Below are 18,912 nucleotides of genomic sequence, written 5' to 3'. Positions count from 1 at the left end.
AAAGGAATCTCAAATAGTAAATAGAGGATTCCAAAGGATCTTGCAAAATGCTAATATGCAACAACACTACTAGTCAGACGGCTCACTTTGTACAACGGTCTTTTTTAAGGTATGTGCTTCACGTTTCTTTCAAATACATGCGGTTTACAACCGTAGTGTTGTTGCATATTAGCATTTTTGTTTTACTTTAGCGCGGTTTTCTTCATTATTAATATGCAGCGCATTTTTTATATTTAACTCTCCAACAGCCTAGCGATGTTGTAATTCAGCCATTTTTTCATTATTTTCAATATTAATATACTGCGCGTTTTTTGGATTACCTTTTAATTTGTTTTCTGCCGGTTCCTTAGCTAAATGATTGTTTTAAATACAAGACAGCGCTGGTTAAGACTCAATAGTCTAATCGTTTCCCCTGTTTTTTTGTTTGGTCGTTCTTCATGCATTCATTATTATATTTTTTTTTTCCCTTGAACTGTTTCACGTATCCCTAGGGTTATATATATTTATTCGCCTTCTGTATGTCCATTACACTTGTGAATACAATATCTTTTTCCATTTCTTTGCAGACTATATATTTTCTATATATTTATTTTGCAAGATCCTTTGGAATCCTCTATTTACTATTTGAGATTCCTTTGACATCTTATTTTAACCAGTTCCATAAGGTCAGTCTTCTTATTAATTCCCATGTATGTATACATTTTGTTTTTATTTAATCTCCATTCTCGTTTTTTCTATACATTATGTTTCTTTCTTTAGTGCTATTTAGCATATTGTTTGTTTAATATATTATTTTGACATATATATATATATGTATATCTTTCAGTTCTTTTTGCTAACAGTATTTTATTTTACTTTTTGTATTTACATCGTTCCTTGATTTATTTGAAAAAATATATTTGTTCCTCTTTTAATACAATTATTGCTATATATTATTATTAATTTAGTCATTTATCATTTTTTATATTTTGTTTGTGTATTTATGTTTTTAGACTCCTGATGTAGGCCTCCTTGGCCGAAACACAACGTTGTGTCGAGTCATTTCTTATGCATTATTGGTATATTTATCTGTTTGAAAATATTAAACTTTGATTTTTAAACAATTTTTGGTTCCATTCTTTGGAGAGCCTGGCTTATATTCCCACCTTTTTTGTTTTACAGTCTTGGATAAGGCATGATGTTGTAGCTGAGCAGGCCTTGTCAGTTGGTTACAAGGCACATAGTTCACTGGTGTTAGGAAAATCAGTCTCTGGCTCTTCCGAGCATTCTGTTCACCTGCAAATCATCCGGTGTTTCTCTCTTCTGGTGTTCTCTCTCCAACTCTCATTCTCTTCAGTCCAAACTTTTTGGTTTCCCAGGGTCAGATGATACCTGTGGACCAATCACATGTCCAGCCAGTTTCATGGTCATGAAGAGAGCCTTTGTTATAGATGGCATGCAAACTCCCTGTCTGAGTCCACACTCCTGGAGCTGTGTGTCTCTCTCCTCCAATGTTCCCAGGAGATAACGGGCTAGTTTGAAACAAAGAATATGTCCTTGGATGAAGTAATCTTGCACGGCTCAGCAGTAATTCCTTTCTGTAACCAAGCTGGTTTCTGATAGTTACAGATGTATTCAGGTCACAGGCTGTAGAATCCATATTGTTATAAGAATGGTTCAGGCATTTATAGGCCAAGACCAGCAAAGGTGAGATCTCAGGTAAATACCGCTACAGTGTGATGGACCAACCATGTGCACGTTGCTTTTTGCATTTGAGATTTAACTAACTTTTTTCACTTTTTCAAGGACCCACCTTAAGTCAGGTCTCTGAAGTCAGCATTTCTATCCTATATAATAATTTGCACCTCCAACATTCTATGTCTGGATGCCTGGGTTCGTAACATCCATTCCCACTCATTGTCCCACCCTCGCGTCAAAACATAATGATGTAAGAGGGTGGAACAATGAGGGGGAAGGGAACACTGGAGGCGAGATGATGTTAGGAGGAGAGAATCGCAGGACATCGAGGGGAGGCAGGGATGAAAGGAAGGGGAGGGCAGGGCAGAGGGGAATTGATGGACATGGATGGGGTGGGAGGACAGTCATATGTACCCCGTATAAGAGGCTTGGGGAGGCTTCAACCTTGACCATCTCCTGACTGCTGCCTCCCCAAATGCAGGGCTGCCTGGCACAGCAGCGCGGCAGCTCTCGGACAGTCCCTCCGCTCCTTCCCGCCCTCAGCTCCCCGATCAACAGCCCTCCTTCTCTGTTCCTCCCCCCCTGAGCGCGTGTTTTACCCTTTTACTTTCAGGTGCAGTGAAGGCAGTGAACAGGACAACACAGCGGGCTCACCGCCAGCATCTCCCTTCCCTCACACAGTGTCCTGCCTTCTGCGATGATGCATTTCCTATTTCCGCGAGGGCGGGACACTGTGTGAGGGAAGGAGGAAGCTGTGTTGTCCTCTTCACTGCTGTCGCTGCACCTGAAAGTAAAAGGGTTAAATGGGGGGGGGGGGGGGGGGAACGGAGAGGAGGGTTGACAGGGAGCTGAGGGAGGCAGGGAGAATCGCTGAAGATGGATGGGAGGGCAGGGGGAGAGAAGAGATGGCTGGCATTGGAGAGGAGGGCAGGGGAGAAGAGATCGCTGAACAGGAGAGGAGGGGAGGGCAGGGGGAGAGAAGAGATTGCTGGACAGGAGGGGAGGGGAGGGAGGAGAATTGCTGGATATGGATGGATGGGGGAGAATGGAGGAGAGGGTAGGGGAGAATGGAGAGTTGCTGTACATGGATGGATGGAGGAGAGGGCAGGGGAGAATGGAGAGTTGCTGGACATGGATGGATGGTTGGAGGGCAGGGGAGAATGGAGAGTTGCTGGACATGGATGGATGGAGGGGAGGGCAGGGGGGAGAGAGAAGTACTGGATATGGATGGATGAATGGGAGCAGGGGAGAGAGGAAATTTGCTGGATATGGGTGGATGGAGGAGAGGGCAGGGGAGAATGGAGAGTTGCTGGACATGGATGGATGGAGGGGAGGGAAGTCAGGAAGGAGATGCACATGGATGGAGGGGAGGGAAGAGAGGAGAAATGATGGATGCAGATAAAGAAGGCCAAGAGGGATTACGAAAAAAAGATAGCATTAGAGGCAAAAAAACATAGCAAAATGTTTTCTTGGTATATTAAAAGCAGGAAGCCGGCAAAAGAATCGGTTGGGCCGCTGGATGACCGAGGGGTAAAAGGGGCAATCAAGGAAGATAAAAGACGTAGCGGAGAGATTGAATGAATTCTTTGCTTCGTTCTTCACCGAGGAAGATTTGGGTGGGATACCGGTGTCGGAAACGGTATTTCAAGCGGACGAGTTGGAGAAACTTACTGACTGGAGGACGTAATGGGGCAGTTCAGCAAACTGAAGAGTAGTAAATCTCCTGGACCGGATGGTATTCATCCTAGAGTACTGATAGAACTGAAAAATGAGCTTGCGGAGCTACTGTTAGTGATATGTAATTTATCCTTAAAATCGAGCGTGGTACCGGAAGATTGGAGGGTGGCTAACGTAACACCGATTTTTAAAAAAGGTTCCAGGGGAGATCCGGGAAATTATAGACTGGTGAGTCTGATGTCAGTGCCGGGGAAAATGGTAGAGACTATTATCAAAAACAAAATTACAGAGCACATCCGAGCGACATGGATTACCGAGACCAAGTCAGCACGGCTTTTGTGTGGGGAAATCTTGCCTGACCAATCTACTTCAATCCTTTGAAGGAGTAAACAAACATTTGGACAAAGGGGAGCTGGTTGATATTGTGTATCTGGATTATCAAAAGGCATTTGACAAGGTATCTCATGAAAGGCTACAGAGGAAATTGGAGGGTCATGGGATAGGAGGAAATGTCCTATTGTGGATTAAAAACTGGTTGAAGGATAGGAAACAGAGAGTGGGGTTAAATGGGCAGTATTCACAATGGAGAAGGGTAGTTAGTGGGGTTCCTCAGAGGTCTGTGCTAGGACCGCTGCTTTTTAATATATTTATAAATGATTTAGAGATGGAAGTTAAATAGCGAGGAAATTAAATTTGCTGATGACACAAAGTTACTCAAAGTCGTTACCTCGCGACAGGATTGTGAAAACTTACAGAAGGACCTTACGAGACTGGGAGACTGGGCGGCTAAATGGCAGATGATGTTTAATGTGAGCAAGTGCAAAGTGATGCATGTGGGAAAAAAGAACCCGAATTACAGCTACGTCATGCAAGGTTCCACGTTAGGAGTTACAGACCAAGAAAGGGATCTGGGTATCGTCGTCGATAATACAATGAAACCTTCTGCTCAGTGTGCTGCTGCGGCTAGGAAAGCGAATAGAATGTTGGGTATTATTAGGAAAGGTATGGAAAACAGGTGTGAGGATGTTATAATGCCGTTATATCGCTCCATGGTGCGACCGCACCTTGAGTATTGTGTTCAATTCTGGTCGCCGCATCTCAAGAACGATATAGTGGAACTGGAAAAGGTGCATCGAAGGGCGACTAAAATGATAGCGGGGATCGGACGACTTTCCTATGAAGAAAGACTAAGGAGGCTAGGGCTTTTCAGCTTGGAGAACAGACAGATGAGGGGAGACATGATAGAGGTATATAAAATAATGAGTGGAGTGGAATAGATGGATGTGAAGCGTTCACGCTTTCCAAAAATACTAGGACTAGGGGTATGTGATGAAACTACAGTGTAGTAAATTTAAAACAAATCGAAGAAAACTTTTCTTCACCCAACGCATAATTAAACTCTGGAATTCGTTGCCGGGGAACGTGGTGAAGGCGGTTAGCTTAGCAGAGTTTAAAAAGGGGTTAGACAGTTTCCTAAAAGGACAAATCCATAAACCACTACTAAATGGACTTGGGAAAAATCCACAATTCCAGGAACAACATGTATAGAATGTCTGTACGTTTGGGAAGCTCGCCAGGTGCCCTTGGCCTGGATTGGCCGCTGTCGTGGACAGGATGCTGGGCTCGATGGACCCTTGGTGTTTTCCCAGTGTGGCATTACTTATGTACAATCCCAAGGCAAGCAGTGGCTTCTCCCATGTCCATCTCAAGAACAGACTATGAACTTTTCGCCCAAGAACTTGTCCAAATCTTTTTTTAAACCCAGATACGCTAAACAATGTTACCACATCCTTCAGTAGCGAGTTCCAAAGCTTAACTATTCTTTGAGTGAAAAAAATATTTCTTCCTATTTGTTCTACAAGTATTTCCAAGTAATTTCATTGAGTGTACCCTGGTCTTTGTAGTTTTTGAAAGAGTGAAAAATTAATTCACTCTTACCCTTTCTACCCTGCTCAGGATTTTGTAGACCTCTATCATATCTCCCCCTCAGCCACCTCTTTTCCAAGCTGAAGAGCCCTAATTTCCTTAGCTTTTCCTCATAGGAGAGGAGTTCCAACCCCTTTATCATTTTGGTCACTTTTCTTTGAACCTTTTCTAATTCTGCTATATCTTTTTTGAGATTTGGTGACCAAAACTGAATGCAATACTCAAGGTGAGATTGCACCATGAAGTAATAGAGGCATTATAATATTCTTTGCCTTATTTACCATCCCTTGCTAATAATTTCTAGCATCCTGTTTGCTTTTTTGGCCACTGCCGTACACTGGCAGAAGATTTCAGCTGTCTACAATGACACCTGGATCTTTTCTTTGAGTGCCGATTCCCAAGGTGGACCCTAGCATCAGGTAACTATGATTCCCAGTTTTCCAGCTGGTACCGACACCTTCTCTACAAGAGGAAATCCTGGCTATGCTTAAGAAGGAACTTTAAGGGCTACTGAATACGCAGTCTATTCAAGCTTACATTGGGCAAGCACCAGTCTAAGCCCAGCCCAAGGATACATCGGAGAAGCAGTCATGGCAGAGGTCCTGCACACCAACTTAGCATAGACCATTGGGGGGTAGCACGAACCTGACCAACGAATGTGTCAACGTCGTCACAGAAACTCTTCCATGAAGCAGATGCTCTAGCAGACACACTCTTCCATGTACCTTCCAAGACGAGTACTTTGAAGAGTCAGACTCAGACTCCTCTCCAGGGAGTTGGAACAAAGGTCTTACAGCCTCTCCAGGCATGGGAGACTGAGGACACCAAAAGCTCTCACTGAAAAGTAATAAGTTGAAGAGGAGAGCAGTCAGTGCGGCATCAACGCTTTCCTTGCACTGAAGATGTCAATGCAGGAGAGGTCTCGGGCACAGTGCTTTTTAGGCTGTTTACACTGCAGGTCCCTCACTGCACATGATGATGATGTGGAGTCCTTATGTGGTCGTGGTACCAAGTCCGATGCTAGGCATTCCCCGATGTAGTGCAGCCAATGTCGATGCTGATGTCAATGCAGGCTCCACACCTGACCCAAGCACACACCCGTTATGGGGGTCTGTGCCTGAGATAGTTCTATTGTACTGAGTACACTTTTTAAAGTCACTCGGCACCCTCTTTGATATGGAGTGAAAAATGGCGAACACTAGGTCAAGAAGTTCACTAGTCCAGGGAGCATGAGTAAATTTCAAACCAAAAATGGTTGATGCTCCTTGGTCAAAACAAAAGGCCCAGAAGTCCCTAAGGCAGAAAAAGGAAAAAAATTAGAAAAATGTTTGTTTTGGTTACAAACAACGAGAAAAAGAAAGCATGATAAAAAATATCCAGAAAAAAGGAAGGCACCAAAAAGATAAAGTTTGACTCGTTGAGGAAACGTTAGAAAACCAACCTATCTGTTCCGTAGAAAATGCAAAACTTCTGGTCCTAGGCTCGAACGCCACGCAGGAAGGCATTTGCACATGCACAGTAGAGGCACTGCCTCAAAGTTTTTTTAAAGTGACACTGCACTATGACAGTGTCTGCACTGAGCACTGTGGATAACATCACCCACATGTGATATGCCTTTTTGTACTCGGAGAAACGTCCATTATACACAGCCAAACCATGCAATACCATTATATCTGCTTGACCCAAGAGACAGACAAATCCTGACTGAATCCTTCAAACAAAAATGATGCAACCCTACAATAATCTCCAAGACGATTGCCTCATCCCTTAGGACACCCATGGGAAACCTATTGCAGTATATAGAAAAGAAAACCACAGAGAGTGCCCTTTGTAGCGACATATAATCCAGAACTAGAAAACTGAGAATAATCATTAAAGATATACAGCTACTACTCTAGGAGGATAAATTACTGAAAGAGGTATTCCAAGTTCCACCAATGCTGACTTTCCGACAACCACCTAATGTGAAGCAAAAATGAATGAAAAGCAAACTCCCCAATAGAAACTGAAAAAGAAAAGAATGGTACACATCCCTGCAATATATCAAGCTGCAGACTGGAAGACTGTGCCAGCACATATCACAGGAATCCAGTGTCACTCACGTGAGTAAAACATTTAGCATAAGAGGATCCTTACACGTGCTCATCTTCAAATGTGGTATATATCATTCAATGCAAAAAATATGTGAAGAAAGATGCTTTGTTGGAGAGACAGGCCAGATGCATAAGATTGAACCTACAAAAACAAAATGCCCCCAAGAAAAACACTACATCAAACACCACAGTGCTAACCAGGGTGACACTTCTGAAGGATAGTACTTTGCAAGACCAGAGCTCTGCATCAAAGTCTTTATGGTAAGAATACTAAAATGAAATTTTAAAACAATCCAGGAATGTAAAACCTTTGTTGGTTTTCCTATCAGATTCTAAACCACACAATTATACTGCTTTGTCACCCTCTGATCACGCATTCATCCTCTCCCTGTTTTTCATCCCCCACCCTTACCTTTCCCTATGAAACTGTCATTAGAATGCTTTTATATTTCACTTATATATTCTGATATTTGTCATCATTTGCTCAGTTCTGATCTGAAGGTATTACCTTCAAAAGCTTTAAGTATACTGTTAGTTCAATATAAAAGTATTGGGGCCCTTTTACAAAGCAGCAGTAAGCCCAACGTGGGCTTACCACTCGCTCTTCCGGGATTACCACCAGCCCAATGCGGCCGCCAGCGGTAGTCCTGCCCCAAGCATGCACCATTTCCGAGGGAAAAAGAAAAACCCCAGAAATGGCTTGCATGGCGATAACCCAGCGGTAATCAGACATTGCTGCTTACTGCCCGGTTACTGCCAGGTTAACATGGGAGCCCTTATCGCCATCTCAATGGGTAGCAGTAAGGGCTCTCTGCTGCATGGCCATGCAGTAAGAGTTCTCTCACTTCATGGCCATTTGTGCTGGGGGCTTTTTTACCTGCTAAGGTAAAAAGAGCAGTGGCGCATGGGAAAAATGGGCCCCATCACTAATGCAGGACCCTTTCTCCTACAGCTTGGTAAAAGGACCCCGTAATCTTATTTTCTTCATTTTGCTTATATGCATTTTCTTTAAAAGTGGACTAACATGGCTACCACACAACTTTCTCCATGGATAAAACAGAAATAGCATTCTCTGGGGTAGGATAGCTTTTACAAAGATACCTTATAAAATAGGCACATATGTACATACCATAAACCTGGAAACTGGTCCAACTTGCTATAAAATGATCTAGTATCAAATTATGAAATACTGATGATGAAAAGTGATGAGTTCTCGCTATATAGTTCTTATGGCTTAATCTGAACTTAAATTCCAATTATTATATTTGTGCAAAATATAAATGGTCTTCAAATTTTCTAGTTGTGCATTAGAGGTTTTTCTTGCCTCCATCTGCCTCAATAACTATTATGACTGTTCCATACTTGGAAGGCTGCCTTGTTTGCCAAATTAAAAATAAACTATTAGCATAATGTTAATTTAGTTAAAATCAATCTTGCAATAAATTGTTAGAACCATAGCTGAAAGAATGTTGCAGTTTTATAAACAAATATTAGTTAATCTTACTGTATAACCATTTTCATCCTGAGAATTTATTTCTGCTGCATGGGCAACAAGAAGAGAAACAACCTGAGCATAACCTTCTCTGGCTGCCATCATAAGGGTGGTCATCAGTTTCCTGAAAACAAATCAAATCAAAAACAAGTATGTAGAAAACTGTAGAGTGTTCAGCAAAAGTATAAAGATGTGTGATTTTAGTAATACAAAAAAAAAATGAACATGCATTTTTATAATGCAACCTCAAATCTCTCCATTTAACAACACTCTATAAGAAACATTACATAATCCGACTCAATCAACACACATGCATACAGTGCAATCCGCTTAAGTGCAAGGGTCTGGGACCAAAAAAATACATACAGTTAACCGGAGTGTGCACTTAACCGTTGTGACACAAAGAAGCTTGACATCTGATAAACATATGTACAGTACTGTTTATTATACGTACAGTATACAGTCTCCGTTAACTGACGTTATACAGTCTCCGTTAACTGACGTTAGGCTTACTTGAAGTAATGTCATAGTCCTCTGTACACTCTTGTGTCTGTGAGTTCCATAGACTACTTCTGCCAGACGGTAAAAACTGTCATAGCACTGACATCCAGTGGCCTCCAGATAGGCCCGCACGATGTTGAGACTCTCCAGCGCTCTTGCAAAAGTGACAGGAGGTTGTTGAATTTCATCAGCATGTGCCTCGCTGCTCATCTCATCATCTGTTTCATCATCAGCCGTTGCCTGTCTGTAGGCGCATATCTCGACATCAGTGCTGTCAGCTGTTTGTAGATCATAATCAACAACTACGTAGTGATGACACTCCTCTTCAGTAACACAGGATGGGATGTCAATAGCCTGTTCATCTGACGTGTTTGCAACAGCTGCATCTGTTTCGTCCCTCTCCACATCCCTAACAACGCTTGCCCGCTTGTAGCAGTTCACAATGGTTGCCTGTGTAACATGATTCCAGGCTTCTTTCTGCATATGTAGGGGATCCAACAGTGATAGATTACGAGCCAGTTCAACAGCACGTTTATCCTTGCCAATCTGGTCATCCATAATGCTCATCAGACGACGTAGCACAAGAGCCCGATAATGTTGTTTGAAATTGGCTATTATGCGCTGATCCATAGGTTGGATCAGAGAGGTAGTGTTTGGTGGCAGGAAGACCACCTTGACGTTAGACAGCCTGTCATCATCACTGTGTGCAGCACAATTATCACAAAGCAACAAAATCTGATACTTTTGTGCTCGCATTCTAACTTCTTTAGCCACTGCTTCCAAATTTCCCCAATCAATGAATTTGCATTAGCCTCGTATGACACAGGAAGTTGCTTAACATTCTTGAAGCAACGGGGCTGTTTGCTCTTTCCAATGATGAGTGGTTCCAACTTCTCACTCCCATCCATATTGCAGCAAAGGAGGATCGTCAGTTGGTCCTTTGACATTTTATCTCCTGTAGTTTCGGCTTGTTTGAATGCAAGTGTTTCATTAGGAATCGCTCGCCAGTAGAGACCGTTTTCGTCAGCATTGAAAATGTCACAAGGTGCAAATTCATTCAAGATGGTAGGAAGAACTGAAACAACCCAAACTTTCAGCACCAAAGTAATCAGCGTCTTGTTTTTCACCATGCTGTTTCTTGAATTTTATGTTGTTCCTCTCCTTCCATCTTTCCAACCATCCAACAGTGGCTTTGAATTCAGTTAGTCCAAGACTTTCAGCTAGCTGATTAGCTTTCTCCATAAGCAGTGGACCACTGATAGGAAACTGTTTGCTCCTGATTTGAGAAAACCACCGAAGAAGAGCATCTTCTACCTCCTCAGCTTTTCCCGCCCATTTTAGAGTCTGGTGTGAATTTGTATTGTTTTGCCAGTCTTCCAGAAGCTGGTCTTTCTGCTTCAAGACATGTGAAATTTGACTGGGATTGACACCATATTCTTTAGCAATAGATGCTTTGACTGTTTGTTTTCTAATTTTTTAAGAACTTCTATTTGTTCAGCCAGTGTGAAAGTCTTACAGTTGCGCGACGACGACTCCTCCAGTGTACACTCTAACAAAATTCTTTTGCTTATTCTGCCTGTGGCACTTAAAGGGGCGGTAAATTTGAAATCTCGGTTGTCATACGCCAATCGGCTTCCATATTCCATGCACGCACTTATGCGGAATCTTTCCTGCAGAGGAGCGGTCAAACCATGCATGTAAGTGAATCTTGCACTTATCAATGGTGCGGTAAACCGAAGTTTGTCCCCATAGAAACTGATGGTGCAAAAAACGGGACCGAAGTACGGCATGCAGTAAACAGAGCATGCGTTTATCCAACATGCACTTAAATGGAGTGCACTGTATATATGTGTGTAAATTCTCTCTCTCTCTATATATATATACATATATATATATATATATACACACACACACACACACACACACATACATATACACACACACACACACACAGACTGCATTTCCTTATGTAGAGTGCACAATATAAAGATGTTCATTTCCAAAACTGACACATTGCAATCAATAAAATGGAAAAACACATTTTTCTACCTTTGTGCCTGGTAATTTTATTTTTCTAAGCATAGTGGCCCCAGCCTCTGCTCCTCCTTATCCCTTAGATGGCTGTCCAGGGCTTCCTGTCCATTTGCCATGGTCTTTCCTCTCCTATCTTCTTAATTTCTTCCACTTGGGCATTGATTTTTTTTTCATGCTCAGCTTCCTCCAATATATATATATTTTTTGCCTCTCAAATTTTATCCCTCTTTCTTATCCTTCAGTCTTCTAGCTCCCTCTTTTTACTGCTTCTATCTAGCTCTCCATCTCTTTTCCTCACCAATTTCTAACATCACCCCTCTCTCCGCTTTCCTTTCCATCGATGCCAGGCATCTTTGTCGTCCCTTCCTTCTGGCCCAGCATCTCTTCCTGGTTTTCCCTTCCACCTTCCTTCCTCTCCAACACCACCCCCTGATCTTTCCTTCCATCTTCACTCATCTGTGTCCAGCATATCACCCTAACCTCCCTTTCCACCCTCCTCCATGCCCAGCGTGACCCCATTTTCTTCCCTCATTCCTCCATGCCCAGCACAGCCCATGATCTCCCCTTCTACCCTCCATACCCAGAATGTTCCCCAATCTCTTCTCCCCCATTCCTCTGCACCCAGCATGCCCTCAAACTCCCCTTTCACCATAAGTAGCACGTCCACACAATGTCCAATCCCTTCTCCCCAATTTAGGATTACTTTATAGAATATGCCTCGGCATATTTTTTTGGTGCCAATTTTTTTTTGTGTACGTGATATATAGAATCTAGCCCTAATTGCAGATACAGCGTGCAGCACTCTAGTGCATACATTTTGGTGACCTTTTCAGAATTACTTCCTAAGCCTAACATAGTAAACAGTGCCAAACAATTCACATAACTGTGTATTACGAAAAATGAAAAAAATTATGACCATATATAAAAAGTAATCAACAGGAATACTCATCACTCTACAGTTAAAGAGTGGAACTCTACGTCACAGTATACAAGACATTCCAGAAACAAAGCTAGTACACGTGTCAGCTACATTGTGGCTAATTTTTTGGTCTTAGGAGAGTTATTCATGGACGAATATGGACATCATACAATAGTAGCTACAACAACAAAACAAGTACTGTGGACCAACTATGCAATTTTAGATTAAGTTCTAGCTAATGTGCTGCTGAGAAAATTCTGCAGGTTAATGTGCAGCTCATGAATGGCTCTGATGGGCAACAAACTGCTAAGGAAAGCAGAGGCATGGGAAAGGAACTGGGTGTATACCATTCTCCATAATTTTTAAAGTACTCCTTTTTTCAAATGATCCCCCCAACAAGCCTATATTATCATTTTATAGACTACTTCATACCAAACGTATTTCAACACAGGCTAAACTGAGGCTGGTATGCCAATTTTAGATAAGCTGTTGCTCCTCCTCAAGACATACATATGCTTTTCTCGTATGACCTTAAAAAGGGGGCAGACTAGAACCTTTAATAAATGCAGATGAGAAAATAAGTGTTTAACTGTTACAATTAAATTATTTAAACATATTGTGTATGTTTATGTTTTATTGTAATGTTAATACTTTGTCATTAATATGCTATAGACTATAAACCACCTAGACCTCAAATTAATGCAGTAATATAATGCCTAACACAGTCAAATCATCTTACGAACTGCTCTCATGCAATAAGTGACCAACCAGAAAACTTCAAGTGAATCCCTACCTTAGGCAAAACATTTTCCCAACATCAGTATTACTTTAAGAAATATATACAGAACACATGGTAATATCTGCATAAGGCAATTGTAAAATGATTGTGTTAATTCATGCTTGTGTGTAGTAGTACTTAAGAAATTAAACACATTTGGTAATCTGGTCAATTTGTATCCATATCCACTAGAGGGTGATCAAACCATTTATATGAACAGTCAGTTAATAATACTAAACATTGAGCTCGGATAGCCAGTTTTCCATGTTGCATTTGTGAGGAAACTATTTAGTACCAGGGACTCTGTTAGACGTATTGGAGCCCACGTCAAGAACTTGGGAGAAGCCCTCAAAGCCTCAAGTCAGGCTTGGGGTACCCCTGTGGCATGGGAGGGCTCAAGGCAATTGTCCTGCTTACCTCTAGTGAATATTTATAGTGCCTTGTAAATGTCTTAACATCCTTGTACATTTTTCACATTCTGATATCTCAAAAAATACAATTCAAAATGTATTAAAATAGGAGTTTTTTCCACTAATATACACAGACTATAATTTTAGATGAAAAAATAATTATAGAAATATTCATAAAGTATGAACAGTTTGCCTATACATATATCTTATGAACTTCAATGGAAAGCTATCTTTGGCACAATGCTAAGTACTATGGCAAGAATTAGCAGTACATTTGAGAGAATACACCACATGCCCTGTTTTAGGAATGGAGGTACATTACTGCCACGGTATTAACAATATAAAAAAAAATCATGCAGGCATGTGATAGTAAAATCACTGAAATCATCAAACAACACTACACAGAAAAATTGCAATTGTAGTCAAAACAGGGAAAGTAAAATCAATCACTCAAATAGCTATGAAATAACACTACACAAAAAAACCTAAACAAAACGTGGAAGGGAAAAATACCTCAGATCAGCAGCAATTACTGACCAGTTCTTGACTAAATACAAGCACTGGCTGAAAATAAAACAACAAAAAACCCCCCACCTTTCTTACTTGTATTATATCTCACTAAACCACAGATAACGTGAAACATCTTAAGTAGAAACTTCCAAAAAAGCGCACACATAAAAAAACCCCCAGCCCAGCAGTCTCTAATATTCCACACAATTAGATCTGAGCTCTTCAGTGTCGAATAAGAGTGCTGGATAGTTTTTTTTTTCAAAATATACTATGAAGATAAGTTTAATATTCTTTGTTACTGAGACTTGATACACATAAGGCCAATTTTGTTTTATTTTTCAGGTGATGGTATTTGATAAAATGCTAGTCAATAAACACTGATCTGTGAGGCTTTTTCCTTCTATTTTTTATTCAGTCTCTCTATTTTGGCTACAATTATAGCTTTTTCTTTGGAGTGCTATTTCATGATTATTTGATGTGTAAAAGTAACCAATTTGGAGACACTGCCAACATAAGAATAAAAAACAAACAAACAAACAAACCCAAAGGTATTGATTGCATAAGTCACATCCCCTGCCTCAATATTTGATAGAAGCCCATATTGCAGCAGTAATGGCCATGAGTTATCTACCAATATTGCATAGCAGGACAGAATAACTCAGGTTCTTTCAAGCTGGCTGGGGATTGCCTGTGAACTGTAATCTAAGGGCGTCTTTTACTAAGCCATACTAGCGATTCCTGCGCAGCAAATGAGAGGAAGCCCATAAGTATTCAATGGGCTTCCTCTCATTTGCTGCACCGGGCATCACTAATGCAGCTTAGTAAAAAAAAGTCCTAAGTCTTGCCATACAATTTCTACTGGATTCAGATCTGGGCTTTGACTGGGCCCCTCGAGGACATTTCACTTTCTTTTAGCTCAGCCACACCATTATTGATTTTGCTTTGTGCTTAGAATAATTTTCCTGCTGAAAGGCAAATTTTCTCCACAGTCCCCCAGTCTGTGGCAGAGAAACTACTTCCACTAGGATTTGCCTGTACTTTGCACCATTTATCTTTCCTTCAGTCTTCACAAGTCTCCCTGTCCTAGCTACTACAAAGCATTCCTACTACACACTGCTGCCACCACCATGCTTTAGTGCAGTTAGCATTGCCAGGTGGTATACTATACTATGTTTATGTCACACACATTGCTTGTCATGGAGACAAAAATTCTACTTTGGACTTAACTAGACTAATATGTTCATGGCTTTTCTTCAGGAGTACCCTCCCCCTCTTTAACAGACCATGTTTATAGCATAATCTTGAAACTGTTGAACAGTCAACGTTTTTCCCCAAATCTTACCAGAGACCTGTACAAATGTTTTAAAGTAATCTTAGAGGTCAGTATGACATTCCTCAGCTATTTTCTTAACACATGGCTACTGACTTTGGAAAAACAGTCTTATCGAGGTAGTGCATGGTGGTGGCAAATTATTTTCATTTTACAATGAAAAACCTGACAGTACCCCAATCAATATTCAAAACCAATTTTTTTTATAGCCTTTCACCAATCTATACTTCTGAGTAACTTTAACCCCAAATTCTTTCAGTAGCTTTAAACCTTTGCTTCAAATTCACTTCATACAACAGGAACAGATTGATTCTTCACACTGGAGTATTCAGATCAACTCCTTTCACTGGATACTAGTATGCTTTAAATCAATACTGTATTTGGAAACAGCTAATTTGGGTTCCTATGAGAAGTGTGCTAAGACCTATACAATCAAGACTTTTGGTTTCTTACTCTTACATTTTGAATATTTCTATAATTGTCCTTTCACACTGAAAAGTGAATAAATAGAAATAAAAGAAAACATGATCCATTTTTTATTAAATTATATCTTTTGATTAGCTTTCAAAGGCAATACCTTCCTTACATCAGAATTAAGCAAATCATAACAAATATCAGAATATATAAGTGAAACATAGAAGCAATCCAATGGTGGTTTCTCAGGGAAAGTAAGGGGTGGGGAGGGGAGGGTGAGGAAAAGGGAGAGATGGATGGGTAATCAGAGGGAAACGCAGTACAATTTTATAATGTGACAGGAAACCCAGATCTTTAAGTCCCGTCTGGGGGTGTCAAATATTTTATCGTTTTAACTTCAAAGGTTTTACATTCCTGGATAGTTTTAAAATTTCCTTTTAGTATTCTCACCAGTCATTGATACAGTGTTGTAGTCTTGCAAAATGCTTTCCTACAGAACTGTCACACTGATTAGCACTGTGGTGTTTTATGTGGTGTCTGGGTAAATTGATTCTTGGTCTTGTACCTTTAGCTCATCTCTCCAACAAAACACGCATCTTCACATTTTTTGCACTGAATGATATATGATACATGAAGATGAGTATGTGCAGGATCCCCTTATGCTGAATGCTTTTCCCCATGTGAGTAACTGTGGGGTCTTATGATGTGTGTTGGCACAGTTTGCAGCTTGGTATATTGCAGAGACATGTGCCATTTTTTTTCGGCTTCTACTGGGAGCTTGCTTTTCACTAATTTTTTTGTTTTAAATTAGGTGGTGGTCAGAAGGCCAGCACTGGTGAAGCTGGGAATATCTTCAGTAAGTCATCCTCCTGGAGAAAATGGTCGTAGATTTTTTTATTCTTCTCAGTTTTTCCAGTTCTGGATTGTATGTGACTACTAGGGGCAGTCTCCCTTGGTGATTTAAAGAAAGCGGCAATCTTCTTGGAGATTATTTTGGGGTAGTAGCCTTTTTGTCTGCCTCTTGGGTCAGAGCAGGTACGATGGTCATCGTGGAGCTTGGCTCTGTATAATGGACTTTTCTGTAAGTGAAAGGTGGAAGCTAGAATTGTAGAGGTAGCTGCATCTGTTGTTTTCTTCTATATAGCGAATGCTACATACCTGTAGAAGGTATTCTCCGAGGACAGCAGGCTGATTGTTCTCACTGATGGGTGACGTCCACGGCAGCACCTCCAATCCGGAACCTTCACTAGCAAAGTCCTTGCTAGCCCTCGCGCGCCGATGCCCACCGTGCATGCGCGGCCGTCTTCCCGCCCGAAACCGGCTCGTGCCGGCCAGTCTCATATGTAGCAAGACAAGAGAAGGGAAGACAAAACTCCAAAGTGGAGGCGGGCGGGTTTGTGAGAACAATCAGCCTGCTGTCCTCTGAGAATACCTTCTACAGGTATGTAGCATTCGCTTTCTCCGAGGACAAGCAGGCTGCTTGTTCTCACTGATGGGGTATCCCTAGCCCCCAGGCTCACTCAAAACAACAACCATGGTCAATTGGGCCTCGCAACGGCGAGGACATAACTGAGATTGACCTAACAATTTATCCAACTAACTGAGAGTGCAGCCTGGAACAGAAAAACATGGGCCTAGGGGGGTGGAGTTGGATCCTAAACCCCGAACAGATTCTGAAGCAATGACTGCCCGAACCGACTGTCGCGTCGGGTATCCTGTTGCAGGCAGTAATGAGATGTGAATGTGTGGACAGATGACCACGTCGCAGCTTTGCAGATCTCTTCAATAGTGGCTGACTTCAAGTGGGCTACCAATGCTGCCATGGCTCTAACATTATGAGCCGTGACATGACCCTCAAGAGCCAGCCCAGCCTGGGTGTAAGTGAAGGAAATGCAATCTGCTAGCCAATTGGATATGGTGCGTTTCCCCACAGCCACTCCCCTCCTGTTGGGATCAAAAGAAACAAACAATTGGGCGGACTGTCTGTTGGGCTGTGTCCGCTCCAGATAGAAGGCCAATGCTCTCTTGCAGTCCAATGTGTGCAGCTGACGTTCAGCAGGGCAGGAATGAGGACGGGGAAAGAATGTTGGCAAGACAATTGACTGGTTCAGATGGAACTCCGACACAACCTTTGGCAAGAACTTAGGGTGAATGCGGAGGACTACTCTGTTATGATGAAATTTGGTGTAAGGGGCCTGGGCTACCAGGGCCTGAAGCTCACTGACTCTACGAGCTGAAGTAACTGCTACCAAGAAAATGACCTTCCAGGTCAAGTACTTCAGATGGCAGGAATTCAGTGGCTCAAAAGGAGGTTTCATCAGCTGGGTGAGAACGACATTGAGATCCCATGACACTGTAGGAGGCTTGACAGGGGGCTTTGACAAAAGCAAACCTCTCATGAAGCGAACTAAAGGCTGTCCCGAGATCGGCTTACCTTCCACACGGTAATGGTATGCATTGATCGCACTAAGGTGAACCCTTACAGAGTTGGTCTTGAGACCAGACTCAGACAAGTGCAGAAGGTATTCAAGCAGGGTCTGTGTAGGACAAGAGCGAGGATCTAGGGCCTTGCTGTGACACCACACGGCAAACCTCCTCCATAGAAAGAAGTAACTCCTCTTAGTGGAATCTTTCCTGGAAGCAAGCAAGATGCGGGAGACACCCTCTGACAGACCCAAAGAGGCAAAGTCTACGCTCTCAACATCCAGGCCGTGAGAGCCAGGGACCGGAGGTTGGGATGCAGAAGCGCCCCTTCGTCCTGTGTGATGAGGGTCGGAAAACACTCCAATCTCCACGGTTCTTCGGAGGACAACTCCAGAAGAAGAGGGAACCAGATCTGACGCGGCCAAAAAGGAGCAATCAGAATCATGGTACCTCGGTCTTGCTTGAGTTTCAACAAGTCTTCCCCACCAGAGGTATGGGAGGATAAGCATACAGCAGACCCTCCCCCCAGTCCAGGAGGAAGGCATTCGATGCCAGTCTGCCGTGGGCCTGAAGCCTGGAACAGAACTGAGGGACTTTGTGGTTGGCTCGAGATGCAAAAAGATCTACCAAGGGGGTGCCCTACACCTGGAAGATCTGTCGCACTACACGGGAATTGAGCGACCACTTGTGAGGTTGCATAATCCTGCTCAACCTGTCGGCCAGACTG

At 42.2% G+C, this 18,912-nt stretch overlaps 1 protein-coding gene across 1 annotated transcript in view; it reads right to left on the bottom strand.

Annotated features, from left to right (window-relative positions):
• The window catches only part of ASZ1 (ankyrin repeat, SAM and basic leucine zipper domain containing 1), a 295,162-nt gene that overhangs the window by 60,093 nt on the left and 216,157 nt on the right, over positions 1-18,912 (bottom strand). The window contains exon 6 of the mRNA XM_030217097.1: positions 8,878-8,989. Coding sequence (XP_030072957.1) covers positions 8,878-8,989 — 112 coding nt within the window. The remainder of the gene's footprint in view (positions 1-8,877; positions 8,990-18,912) is intronic.

Source organism: Microcaecilia unicolor, chromosome 10 (genome assembly GCF_901765095.1).
Source record: "Microcaecilia unicolor chromosome 10, aMicUni1.1, whole genome shotgun sequence".
Taxonomy (NCBI): Eukaryota; Metazoa; Chordata; class Amphibia; order Gymnophiona; family Siphonopidae; genus Microcaecilia; species Microcaecilia unicolor.
This window is presented reverse-complemented; position numbering and strand designations above follow the sequence as displayed.